This window comes from Ammospiza caudacuta, chromosome 3 (genome assembly GCF_027887145.1).
Source record: "Ammospiza caudacuta isolate bAmmCau1 chromosome 3, bAmmCau1.pri, whole genome shotgun sequence".
NCBI classification, from domain to species: domain Eukaryota; kingdom Metazoa; phylum Chordata; class Aves; order Passeriformes; family Passerellidae; genus Ammospiza; species Ammospiza caudacuta.
Window position 1 is genome coordinate 48,401,182 of NC_080595.1, and position 12,509 is coordinate 48,413,690.

A 12,509-nucleotide genomic window follows, 5' to 3' on the forward strand; every position below is an offset into this window, starting at 1 on the left:
CCATTTTTATTTTTAGTGATCCTTGGTCATAATACAGAGTTAGTGGTATGGAAAAAGTATCACATAAATATTTAGAGCTGATTTATTTCTTATTGTACTTTTTATACTCTTAAAAGAATATATTTGCTTCTGTAATAACTCAGAATTTTCTCTCTCATAGCACATCCGTGTTGGATGGGAGCTCCTGCTTACCACCATTGCTCGAACTATCAATGAGGTTGAGACTCAGATCCTCACAAGAGATGCCAAGGGTATCACCCAGGAACAGATGAATGACTTCAGAGCATCATTCAATCACTTTGACAGGGTACAGTACTCCTGCTTTTTCTCAGCTAGCAATATTTATTCTTCCCAAAAGCGAGTTTCTTGGCATTCCAAACATAAGCCTTTTAAAAAACCTGAAAATGAGCTAGCAATGGGCTCTTTTTAAAAAAGTAAAAAAGATCAGTTAAGATAGAATTTATAAAGTCATGGGATGGCTTGGGTTGGAAGGGACTTCAAAGATCATCTAGTTCCACTCTCCCCACCTTGGGCAGGGATGCCATCCACTAGACCATCTTGCCCAGGGCTCCCACAGCCTAGTAGCATTGTGCAAATAAATTAAAGATTAATTTTTGCTTTTTAAATGTAATGCAGAATTATAGTTGTGCTACTATGATTTAGCATTTGTCCAAATAATAAGCAGAACTGCATAAATTCATGTGATTTGGAAAATAACATGACTCTTTTATTTTAAGACTGTACAGCATGTTCTAAGTACTTGCTGTTGTTTCCATCTCATTAAATTTAGCTGGAATCTATATCACAGAGGTTCTTTTTCCCCTTTGAATCACAACTTGTGTCCCTAGAAATGTATTTGTAGGGAATATAGTTGGGACACTTACAGCTGTCCAGGAATATCTTTTATTTTTCTGGCTGTATGTGGGAAATAAGAGGCTGTGACTTTTTTTATTTATCTAAATATGGATGAATAAAAAAGTAGGAAGGAAAATAGTGCTGTCATGAAACTTAACTAACTTCTGTGAGTTATGCAGTATTTATGGACAGGGTGTTATAAAGGTAACTATTAATATACACAATAGCAAAATATATGCAAATGGGGATCTGACATTTGCAGTTGGAGAACAATCTGAACATGAGTTAGTTCTGATATCTCTGTGCTCACATGAACCCACCTTTAAAACCAAGTTCACAGTTCAAATACTGAAAACTTACAATGCAGCACCAGTCTGTCTAGTCAGTCCTTCAAATCATTTCAGGGTACAGCAAAATGCCACTTCCTTTTCACTTATGTGCTGTTTGTCCAGCTCTACTCAAATTGGTTGCCATACATGCACTTTCATTTGATATGGAATGGATGCTGACAGTCAGTTTACTGAACCTTCTTTAGAATACACCTAACTATTTAAAAAGAACACCAGAATTATCAAACCTCTGCTTGCTGAAGAAACATACAAGCATAGGGAAATGTAGCTACACAGAACTAGGAATGGATTCTATGGAAAAATCTTAATGTGATTCTAGTACAGCATAATTATTTTTTGTATTTTCTAAGAAAGCAGAATATAACATCACAAAAGCAGAGATAGTTTTCCTGGGGTGGAAGGAAGTAGCATACCAAATGGCTTTCCCAATGCACTGGAGCAAATAATTGAGCAGTTAGAGCTATTAAAAGCAGACAAAGTACCAGGCCTGGATAAATTACATGCCTGTACTTGAGAGACTTCTCTAAGGGAAACCAAGGTCTTTGCACAAAGATTTGACAGTGACCTAAAGATAAGGAGGCAAAGTGATGGAATCCAAGTCTATTTTACACTGGATGGGCATTTCTAGCATCCCTGTACCTTTGTAGCTCATAGGTGAGTTCTCTGTCCCGCTCGCAGCAAGGCTGGCTCTGTGGCTGAGGAAATATCACAGTCAGCTCTTGGTGCCTCTGGCTGCTTGAAGGGAGAAGCTAAATCCTACACCAACCAGCCCTACTGTCATGGAACAGGCTTTGCAGATGCAGTAAGACACTGAAATACCAAAACATAACACAGAGCAAGGCCTTAGGAAAGGCTGTATGACCTGGAAGAAGGTGGTTGTGTCACACAGCTGCTAGCACACTGGAGATGGGCTACAACAATAATGTGTAACACAAAATTGCTGCCCAGCTCTTAGATTCTTACCTGTCCCTGGCTGTCTCTTTCCTCAGGCTATTATGGGTCATGGCTTCAGGCTGTGTCCCTCTGTCCTGGCTCCTGTTGCAGGAAGCCTGAATGGCCAGGTCAGAAGCAGAAGGAGACAGATGTTTTATCTCTCATACATCCTCATCTGTTTCTGCAGCCTCAACAATGTGGGCCTGGTCTGCAAGCTTAGCTGTAGACCCTGCCTTCCCCCATGACAGATATAATCCAATGGCTTAAAAAGAGAGGTCTGGAAGGATCACATAAGGAAAGCACCATTTTACAAATGCCCTCTTTAGTATACTCCATCCCTCAGAATCAAACAAGAAACTGGTCTAGGTGGACTTTTGCACTGACAGAGTGTAACAATTATTTTCTCAGTAGCATAATGCAAGTTAAAGAAAGGAAGAAGATAAGATCTAGACTCAACCATCAAGCCAGGCTTTTTGCAGGGAACAGATAGTAGAAGCACTGATAAAAGAGAAGTTTATAAGGATTAAATTACACTGTTTAATGGACAGATGGAACTCAATCTACACAGGCTAAAAGGAGGCTTTGAACAAACGTGTTGGAGAAATACAGGCTTGTTTTTCATTTTTCTATCTTTCCTGTGTCCTTGCACATTCGAATATTTAGGGTTGGCGAATGAAGGCAATTCAGGGTGCTTCAGAGTTACTTCAGTATACATAAAATAATGAAGACTTTCTATTTGTTCATCTTTAGATAGAAAAGGCAGTAATGGATTGTTTTATGGCTTTGATTTCCTTAAATAGAAATGAAGATAAAACTGGATTATCTGAACATAGGCACTAGCATGAAAAATACTGTCTTCTTCATGTCAGATGGAATTATGTATATATGTAAAAATTTTGTGGCACTTAGCAGCATTTCTGAATGTCTGATACAGTTTAAAAATACACTTGAAGGATTGGATTGCTGTTCACCCTGATGAATAGCCAGAAAGGATCCCAAAAATTAATACTGTCACTGACAAGGAGGCTTTAAATATCTAAGTACAACAGAATAATTTATGCATGGTATAGCTCTGACTTGTGTGGCATTTTTCACATTTAAGACATTTCTTAATGTCTGACAGCATGTGCTGAGGATGTCAGCAAAGTACTAATATGCAATTCCTTTCCCCATTTTAAAGTATGTATTTTGGTATACATAAATCTAAAAACTCTTTTTAGGGTGCTTCTAGAAACAACTTTCTTTACTTGTGAATCTGAGAAAGGAACCCCTGTCTTCCTCCCTGAGAAGAATATATTTAAAAAAATTCTCACAGTGCATGTGAGAATTACAAGGGCAGGAAGAGTCATGCTTCTTTCAGTGCGTCCCCAGCAGAGATGTGCTGGCACAGAGAGCTTTACAAGTCATCCTTGAAAAGGCAAGTGGCAAACAGGGTCTCTCCCCTGGCTCATGGGGGTGAGAGCCCTCTTGGCTCTTGTGTTCCCAGCAGCCATGTACACACGCTGGTGCCCCAGGGGTTATTCCTGAGGGTGCTGATGCTTACCCTTGCTTACCACTGCTGCCCCACTCCTTGCTAGAAATTGTGCCTAAAGGCACAGTGTAGTTGTAATTATAAATATAAATCTTTAGCATTGCTGCTATATTTCCTTCCTTAATGTGACTGCATGGAGGAAAAAAAAAAGAGAAAGTGGGACACAATGTCTGAATCAGAGAAGCGGCTTAGAAGTGTTCAAAATGGTGCATAGCTGAATAATGGTATGCAGCCAAATCAGGATACCACACAGATAGGTTGTCAGTCACTGGTTTTGACATCTCTTTATGCAGGGATTCCTTTTTCAGATTCAGTATATTTAGTAAATTCTAAATAAGATTGCAAAGTACATGATGAAATATCTGCAGCTGCTCTGCCTGTACTATTTCAATGGCTGCTGATACATTCTACTACTGATTTTTCTGCAAACTCCAGATTTCAAGTAGGAGCTCTGCATGCAGAAAAATAGCATCATGCCACCCTATATTTTGCTAACAGAAAAACAACAGCTCTCTATTAAAGGAATCATATGTTTAGGCTTATGCAGGTCGATTAGCATTCAGGAAAATTAGGGATATATTTAAGAATGGATTAGTTTGACTCAGAAGTTCACTTTTTTTATTTATAAGGTCACATATAAATCGCAAGGAGAAGGGAAAAGATTTCTGGGGACTAATAATGAAACATGAAGGAGATTTTAGTGTTTTTCTTTGTATTGGAAGGAAAATATAAGCAAGGAAAAGTTATTTATATTTGTTAAAAGATTAATTTCAGCTCCTAATGTTGGTCTGCAAACAATAAAAGTAAATGTCAAGAACCATTTCCAATTGAGAAAGCCTTCACATGGGCTTGATCTATGCTTTAATTGCAAAATGCCATTGAATTCCACGAAACTCTGATATACTTCAAAGAGGCTTTTTTTAGGCAACATATGATGAAGATTTGAAAATTTCACTACAAGAATGTGAAAACCTGCTATAGCACTTGGCACTACTACTTGGACCCTCACTGGGGAGTCCCACTTAACCATATGACTGTTCTGAGCTGCAGCACAGCCACTGCACTTCTCTCCTAAAGAAAATGGTATCTTGGAGCATGTGCCAGCCCCTCACTGCCATCTGCCCTTCACTGCCTCAGCTCCTGCTGCTGTGTGTGCCTGGTTGGGCAGCTCCTGCACACACTGCCCACCCACCCCCATGGATGGGGTGGTAGCTGGTGATCCTCCCCCAACACCGGCTAGAGGAGTTGGAGGGGCAGGATTTGGCTCTTAGCTCCCATTTTTGTATCATTTTGTTTGCAGTCACAGAGAAGTATCTTCAGCTTTAGAAATGAAGTAAAATGAGTAACTTCATTCCTGGTGGGACCTGCCATAGCCTGTCTCCAGGACAGCTTTTGAAAGTTTCAAACCAGCCTAGATTAACATTTTGAGAATGATAAAATAAGCCATTTCTGAATGCTTTATAGCATCTTCATAGCTTTATAGGAATCATCACATAAAATGGAAATATTAAAGGCTAGAAACAACTGTGATTATGGCTCTTAACTAAATGCTGCTCCAGATTTGTAACTTTGCTTTCTTCCTCTTCATTGACTTCCCACTGTTATTTTTCATCTTTCTTTTATGGGGCTGGTGGATGTTGATGTAGAGGCAGTCAATAACAGCATGATATTTTAAAAATGCATAGTGTTATTAACTTACTAAAGCACCACTTCATCCTATTAGTATATTAAATAAGCCCAGTGCATTTGTTAAACTCGTACAATTTTACCTATGCATAGCTATATAGAAATGTTAAAAATTAATTATTCATCTAGCAGATAGAAAACCTTGGATCTTCTCCAAACTGTCTGTAAAATCAATAAGGGTAATATTTTTCATCTTGGAATATCTCCTTAATTGTATTTATGTTAACTCACTCTAAAGTATCCCTCTGATAGGAAACATTTTGTATGAACAGGAAGAAAAAGACAAGCCAGTCTGTTTTTAAGAAGTTAGTGTGACTTCCTTCACCTGCAAAATAGAAAAATATATTGGTTCAAAACCATGTTCCAATTTGATGTGTTTTTTTTACTAGAAACCATTTAACCTGGAATTCAATGGTGCTTTTTAAGTCAGTTTTCAAAGCAAAACCTGACTATATATATTGTTAAAGAAGACAGATAACTGAAAATAAGTTGTCAGTTATAAATTTATTTTGTACTTGTCTCCTTTGAGACATGCATATTATATTAAGTAGTATTACCAGATCAAGAACAAAGTAACAGTAATTGAGTGGGGAAAACATGTTTTGCCTGGGTTCAGTGATATTTTTATTGCATCTCACATGCACTGAATCACAGAATTACTGGGTTGGAAGAGACCTTCAAGATCATCAAGTCCAACCCATTCCCTGACATCTCAACTAAACCATGGCACTGAGTGCCACATCCAATCTTTTTTTAAACACATCCAGGGATGGTGACTCCACCACCTCCCTGGGCAGACCCTTCCAGTACTTCCAGTGCACTGCATGACAACAGAAAAGGAAGGAAGCAAATGGAAGTTCATAGAATGAAATCTGCCTTGACAGCAAAGATATTTCAAAAAAAAAGATGGAAGGAAGCAGAGTTTTAACTCTGTAGTTGAAGTGAGGACCCTCTTCTACTAAGAAAAAGTCTAAAGTATGAAACTGCAAAAACTGCACACTTTTTAGGTAATTCATTGCATATGTTGACATTACATTTCCATGAAATTCTGGAAGAATGTATTTATTAATTTGTGAATGGAAGGTTCTTTACTAACCAACTAACCTGATCTGTGACTTTTCTTTCCTTTCCCCTTCCCAAATGCATGGCCTGTGATGGGATGCTAGGACGAATCTGACAATCTACAGTCTGATGAATTTAAAGCCTGCCTCATCAGTCTAGGACAGGTTGGAAATGACTTGCAGGTAGAGGAAACTAAAATAATTCTATTTTCAGATGTAACAATAGCCAAAAATATCGCATGTTTAAACTCCAGTCTATTGGTCATAATGCTTTGAAAAGATCCTGCCTCTGGGAACACAACTGGTTTAGACGGATTGTCAGCATCACTTTGAGCTGTATTTTTTTTCAAAGATTTTTAAGTTTGTTTGTTTTACTTGGTTTGAGATATTTTCTTTGGACACTACTAGATGATTAGGAAAGCTCTTATGCTTCTTGCATTCAGACTTTTGTCACTTTTCCTTTCCTCAGACTCAATACAAGTTCTCCTATGCTCTCTCCTAATATAGGATGACACAATTCTCTCCAAGGCTCTGCAACCTATCACAGCACAGAGGAAAGATTTATTTACCTTCTTACTTTCATGCCATTTTGTGTTTACTCAGCCTCAAATCTAGAATGTTGCAGATATGTTATTGACTGGAAAATGAGCAACCTCATTTCATACAAGGTCTTCAACTGATCTCCTAAGTCTTGCAGGTCTCATCCTTTAAGTCAGTATGCACATCTCTGCTGTATTCAGGGTCTTGACAGCCTGCAGTCAGAAGGAAAATCCCTGTACTTATTTCCCATATATCACCAGATTGCTCTCATGATGTATTTACTTTGACCTTGGAAGGAAGTATTTTGTTGTTTTTCACTGTACTTTTGGCTGATAGAAATTCCACGCAGAACATTTCAAAGATATTTCATATCAGGGAAGCAGTTTTGAGCATCTACTGAGTTTGACTAATTTAGTAACAAATTTTTCTCCTCGCTCTTCTTTTTGTCTTCTCTGGTTGTGTTCTCTGTATTCTTGTCCCATTCATCTCCTCTTCTCCCTTATCTCTCCCCTGACCTTTCCTGATGTTACTCCTTTTGTGGTGAAAATGTCTCTTTCCTGTGTGTAATATGTTAGTTACTTCTTCCTCTTTTTTTAAAACTGATGATGGTTCTGGTGACCTGACCGGGCAACATCAATGAATACTGTTCATGCACTGGATCCAATATGCCAATGGTCCAAACACATCATCTCTCTGGAAATTACCTTGGATTCTTCAAACCCTCCCTTCTATATTCCTTACATTGTTTTGATCAATAGAGGAAGAATGGATTGATGGACCATGATGATTTCAGAGCTTGCTTAATTTCAATGGGTTATGATTTGGTACGAGCTTTAAGAAAAAATGTCAGCTGATTCTGCTTGCAGCTAAAATGTTAACCACAGCAATACTAAAGCTTATCTAAATAGAGAGGATACTAATGTCATCCACACTAGAGATAATATTTTCTTTGCTTTTTCTTTATTTTCAAATGGTTAAAAGGGAAGTTAAAAGTAAAACAAGAAACTCGAAAACCATATTCTGTGGTGCACTGCGTTGCTCTTTGAATTAATGAAACTTTAAAAACTGAAATTAACAGTTATTAAACTGATGTTTTTGTAAATTTCTCCTTTTCTACCTGCATGATGAAGAATGAGTTTGATACTGTTTAATTTTTGTAAACTTGCCTTGGGAGTTACATTTTCCTTGCTTCAATTATTTGTTCTAAAAATTTCCTCTGAAACTCACCTTTTTTATGGAAAAGAAAGAGATTATCCTTAGTTAAGCTGTCCTGTATTTAGCATTAAATTTTCAGAATTGTTTCCCTTCTTAGTTCTGTGGGCCTGTGACTACCCTGCTTGTTGGGCTATTGTTTCACTTCCCTGCATGGTACCTAAATTACAATGGCTTTAGGATGAGATGGAAAATGAAGTGTTAAGTTAGAACAAGCTAAACTAGTATTTTGGGAGGGTGGGAGGGAGAGAATATGGTGACATTTAATTGAAAGGTACATATTATGTATTCAGGACAAAGGATACACTTTCCAAAAGCACAGTCCTTTTTACAGAGGCGGGGTGGGCATTTAAGGTGCAGATTTCATTGGCTCTGATGTTGATGTTCCCGAGTCAGGAAGATGCTTTACAAGCTCTCAGTGGTTCCCACTGGTTCATGAGAGGCTCAGGCTGCTGGAGATCAGTATTATGGTGACCATTTTCTTTGTTTTGGATTTTGTGAAAGGGTGAAGCTGAGTTTGCCCGGATCATGTCTCTGGTTGACCCCAATGGGCAAGGAACTGTCACTTTCCAGTCCTTCATTGACTTCATGACCAGGGAAACAGCAGACACCGACACGGCTGAGCAAGTGATAGCTTCCTTCAGAATCCTGGCTTCAGATAAGGTCAGTCACCATGCTGCTGCTGCAAGGATTCAATTGCTCTCCTGTTTAGCCCTTCTTGTTACGAGCCTTTTAGTAACAGTGAAGCTTTGTTTGCAGTTTGTTAGACTTAAGAGAAAGCATGTGCATTTTCTTCTTGTTTGGAACCAAGGCTCTTACCTGAAATGGGCACAGAATACAAGGCTTGGTCTGTGTATTGGTCATATCATAGACAGCCAACAGAAAATTAGGCATCTTAGACAAGACTTAGATGGTTGACCTGTATAATGGATATATTGTACATCAGGTTACTTCAGCACCACAGCTTTGATTAGTGGGGAACTCGTTCTGCCTTTCATGCTGTTGTCTCAATGTTTCAATGCAGTTTGACCCTCTGAAACACGGCCTAGATCAGGTGCACAAGGCTACACCTGATTGTGAGCCATGTTGTGACTGGACAGGTCACTCAACAGGATGATGCAATGTGGTGTATCCATATCCTAGAAGGAGCAACAGGAGGAAGCCTCCTGTAGTTACTGGGTTTGTAGAGAAAGCTCCTGAATTTGGCATTCTTTCATCCCCACTGCCAGATGCACTTGTGACTGAGTGGTGTTTGAAGATGCAAGGGAGTATAATGGCAGCACAAGAGCTTCTGGGGGAATCAGGGCCATAAACAGTGCTGCCACAAAAGCAATACTGTGCTGTGGAGGGAGATCATAGCAGTACAGGTCTATTTGCCCAAGCTCACTCTATTGATTTTCTCATTCCCATTGCTTGTATTGATTTTGTGATCTCAGTTAATGTGGACCACATTTTAAATTCCAGACGTGTTCTCAGTAGCAATTCATGTGGAAGATGGTCTCAGGAAAAAGTGGTTTAATTAGATTGCTATTTTAAGCAATGTCAAGTCTGTTAACAGAGGGTATCCTTCATGTCATAAAGGCATGCCATTAAGAAAAATAATGCATCTTTCTTAACACATATATTAGAACTTTGAAACTAACAGGAACTACCTGCATCTGTCCTGTCAATGCAGAAGGGGCAGTAGTGCACTGCAGAGATACTGACTATCTAGGAGTAAGCTGTTTCTGTAGCAGTCTGCCCATGGTTGCACAGTGCTTGCTAGCTAATATACACAGTCACATATCCTGACACTGCATTTTGACCTAATCAGTTTGTTGGTGGAATTGCCCCCTTCAACTCATAATTTGTGATGGAAGTTACAGAGGAAAACATTTGGTCTCAGGAAAATAGGCAAGATGCCCAAATTTATTAGTTACAGAAAATAAATATATTATGTGATTTTGAAGAACCAATACTGAATTTGTCAATCCTTTTCCCCCTCCCAGCCTTATATCCTGGCAGATGAGTTGCGTCGAGAGCTGCCTCCTGAGCAGGCTCAGTACTGCATCAAGAGAATGCCTCCGTACACCGGCCCGGGCTCTGTTCCTGGGGCTCTGGATTACACCTCCTTTTCATCAGCACTGTATGGAGAGAGCGACCTCTGAGTCAGTAATTGGCTGTATTCATGGTAAACACTAAAAATACCCACCTTATTGCCCAGATTGCTTCTCAAAAGCTTTGACAAGCTGATTTAAAAACAAATTTTACAAATACAGTAGGTACCGTCAGTGTAAAGCGCTAGTAACTGAAGTAACCAGTGTATATTAAAGTGTGCAGCACGCTAGATACCTGCCTTGTTGGTTTTAGGTTGTCTGTCCTATGCAATGCTACAAAACCGATTAAAAATTGAAAGATATTAATTTTGGAAATATACATTCAGAAAACAGAATGTGAAACCTGAAAATGTTGAAACTTGCAAAATATTTCTCCATTTTCAAAATATTTCAATGCCATATGCGCTTCTTTCATGATGTTCAGAAAACCATGTTAGAAGTAATGCTTTTTTTCTTTCATAGAGCAATATTACTTTCCTCTCATGATTTCTGATTTTGTATGCTTCTATTGGTGGAATTTAATAAAATACTAAAATGCAGATTTTCAGGGAAGAAATATAACAACCACATACACTACTTAATTACAAAAGGAATCCAGAGTGCTATGCTTTTGTCTCAAAGAGTTGTAATATAAGGGGGAAGCTGATTAAAGTGCAGTTTTAGAGTTCTGTAAGCAGTTCTTTTCTTTCAGGCCTTTGACTTTTACAGCTGAGGGAATACAACTTTTATAATCAGAAAAGCTAATTTCATGTGAACTGTTTTGTTATGAAACCCTCATTCTTGTCTTGTTGGACAGTCTTTGTTTCTCAGTATAAGAGTGCATCATTGTATGTATTAGTGGGCAACATTCATCTCTATCCTGCATAAGCAAACTCCCATTTGAGCAAATGTAGTATGGTTGTCTTGCAGCTTTAACTGTTCAGTGCTCAGAATTCAGTTTGTCTTGAGTTCTGCTGCGTCGCAGGCAGTTCTGTCTGTACCCTGCTCCTGTGCGCTAGACGTTTACTGGTTTTTTCCATCTTGAGAAATGACAGAGAATAAAAGCAGTAACTTTTTTACTTGAATCCTACCGACACTGAGGAAATGCAATGTAATCAAACAAAACCATTTACGAATGGTGAAGCAAGCTGTGCAGCCCAGTGCTATTAAAGCAATGATGTGCCTATTAAATAAAGTCTGCTTTTCAAAACCTTATGAGACTCTGTCGTTGGCAATTAACCTAGTGGCTCCCTCTATGAACTGGAAACATCTCTGAACATCAAAGGAGTTTTCAGATGCAAAAAGTTCAAAGTCTGTCACACATTTCAATACATTGTGTCTGCGTGAACAACAGTCTCTGTGTGCTGGAGGTATAGGTCTGTTTTCATGAAGAGAGATGGAGCTCAGAATGAGTTGGAGAGTTTCCATGTAGGTCACCTGAGCACAGATGTCTCTAACTTGTTAGAACTCCAAGCTTAGATTGAATTCAGTGGGACATAGGCGTTAACTTTGAGGACATTGGTGTTAACTTTTCTGTATGTCACTTTTTCCTCATGTGCAAAAAAAGCAGATGTTAAGTATGCAATGGTGCTTTTGCTGGCCATTGTTTGGAAATCTATGGATGGCAAACATTAAAATTCTGTGTGTGATTTCAGTCCTAAAACAGGCACCCTGCAGGTTAAGGTGGGTGGAGTTGGGAGCATTTTAAAACAATCCCAGAGGAGACAGACAATGACCAAATACCTCTTCCTTCTCCCTTGTGTACAAAGGCCAGCAGAGGACTTGCTAGGGCTAGGATCTGCATGTGGAGCCTTGCACACAGCCAGAAGCTGCTACTGCCACTGCTGACAATGACATGGTGCAGTACCATCTCCTCCCGTGATCACAGTGCCTGTACAAGCTAAGTCAGGAAGCTCTGCCTTAAAGCAAAGCCATCTCCAGCTAAATGACTGCTGGTCAAACTGAATCCTATTAAAAAATTAATCTATGTATCTCTCGTTGTCACGGTTTAATGCAACTGGAAGAATAAAACACTGCACTTCTGAATGTGGCACAAAAGCAAAATGTCAGTGCTACAGGCAGGATTATGCAAAAAAAAATGGCACAAAGATAGTTTATATCTGACACCTCTCTCAGGTTCATGTTCTCTATCCACTAATTCTCATATTGTGATATTATTCCTATTTCTGATAGTATGGAAGGGACTTCTAAGCTCCTCCTTTAGCTGTGTTCTGTTGATCAAAGCATGTGAGAGATAATGTTATCA

At 38.9% G+C, this 12,509-nt stretch overlaps 1 protein-coding gene across 1 annotated transcript in view; it reads left to right on the forward strand.

Moving 5' to 3' along the window:
• ACTN2 (actinin alpha 2) overlaps positions 1-11,458 on the forward strand; it is a 67,571-nt gene extending 56,113 nt beyond the window's left edge. Inside the window, exons 18-21 of the mRNA XM_058802610.1 lie at positions 161-307; positions 7,715-7,780; positions 8,673-8,831; positions 10,157-11,458. Coding sequence (XP_058658593.1) covers positions 161-307; positions 7,715-7,780; positions 8,673-8,831; positions 10,157-10,315 — 531 coding nt within the window. The 3' untranslated portion in view covers positions 10,316-11,458. The remainder of the gene's footprint in view (positions 1-160; positions 308-7,714; positions 7,781-8,672; positions 8,832-10,156) is intronic.
• The last annotated feature ends 1,051 nt before the right edge of the window (positions 11,459-12,509 follow it).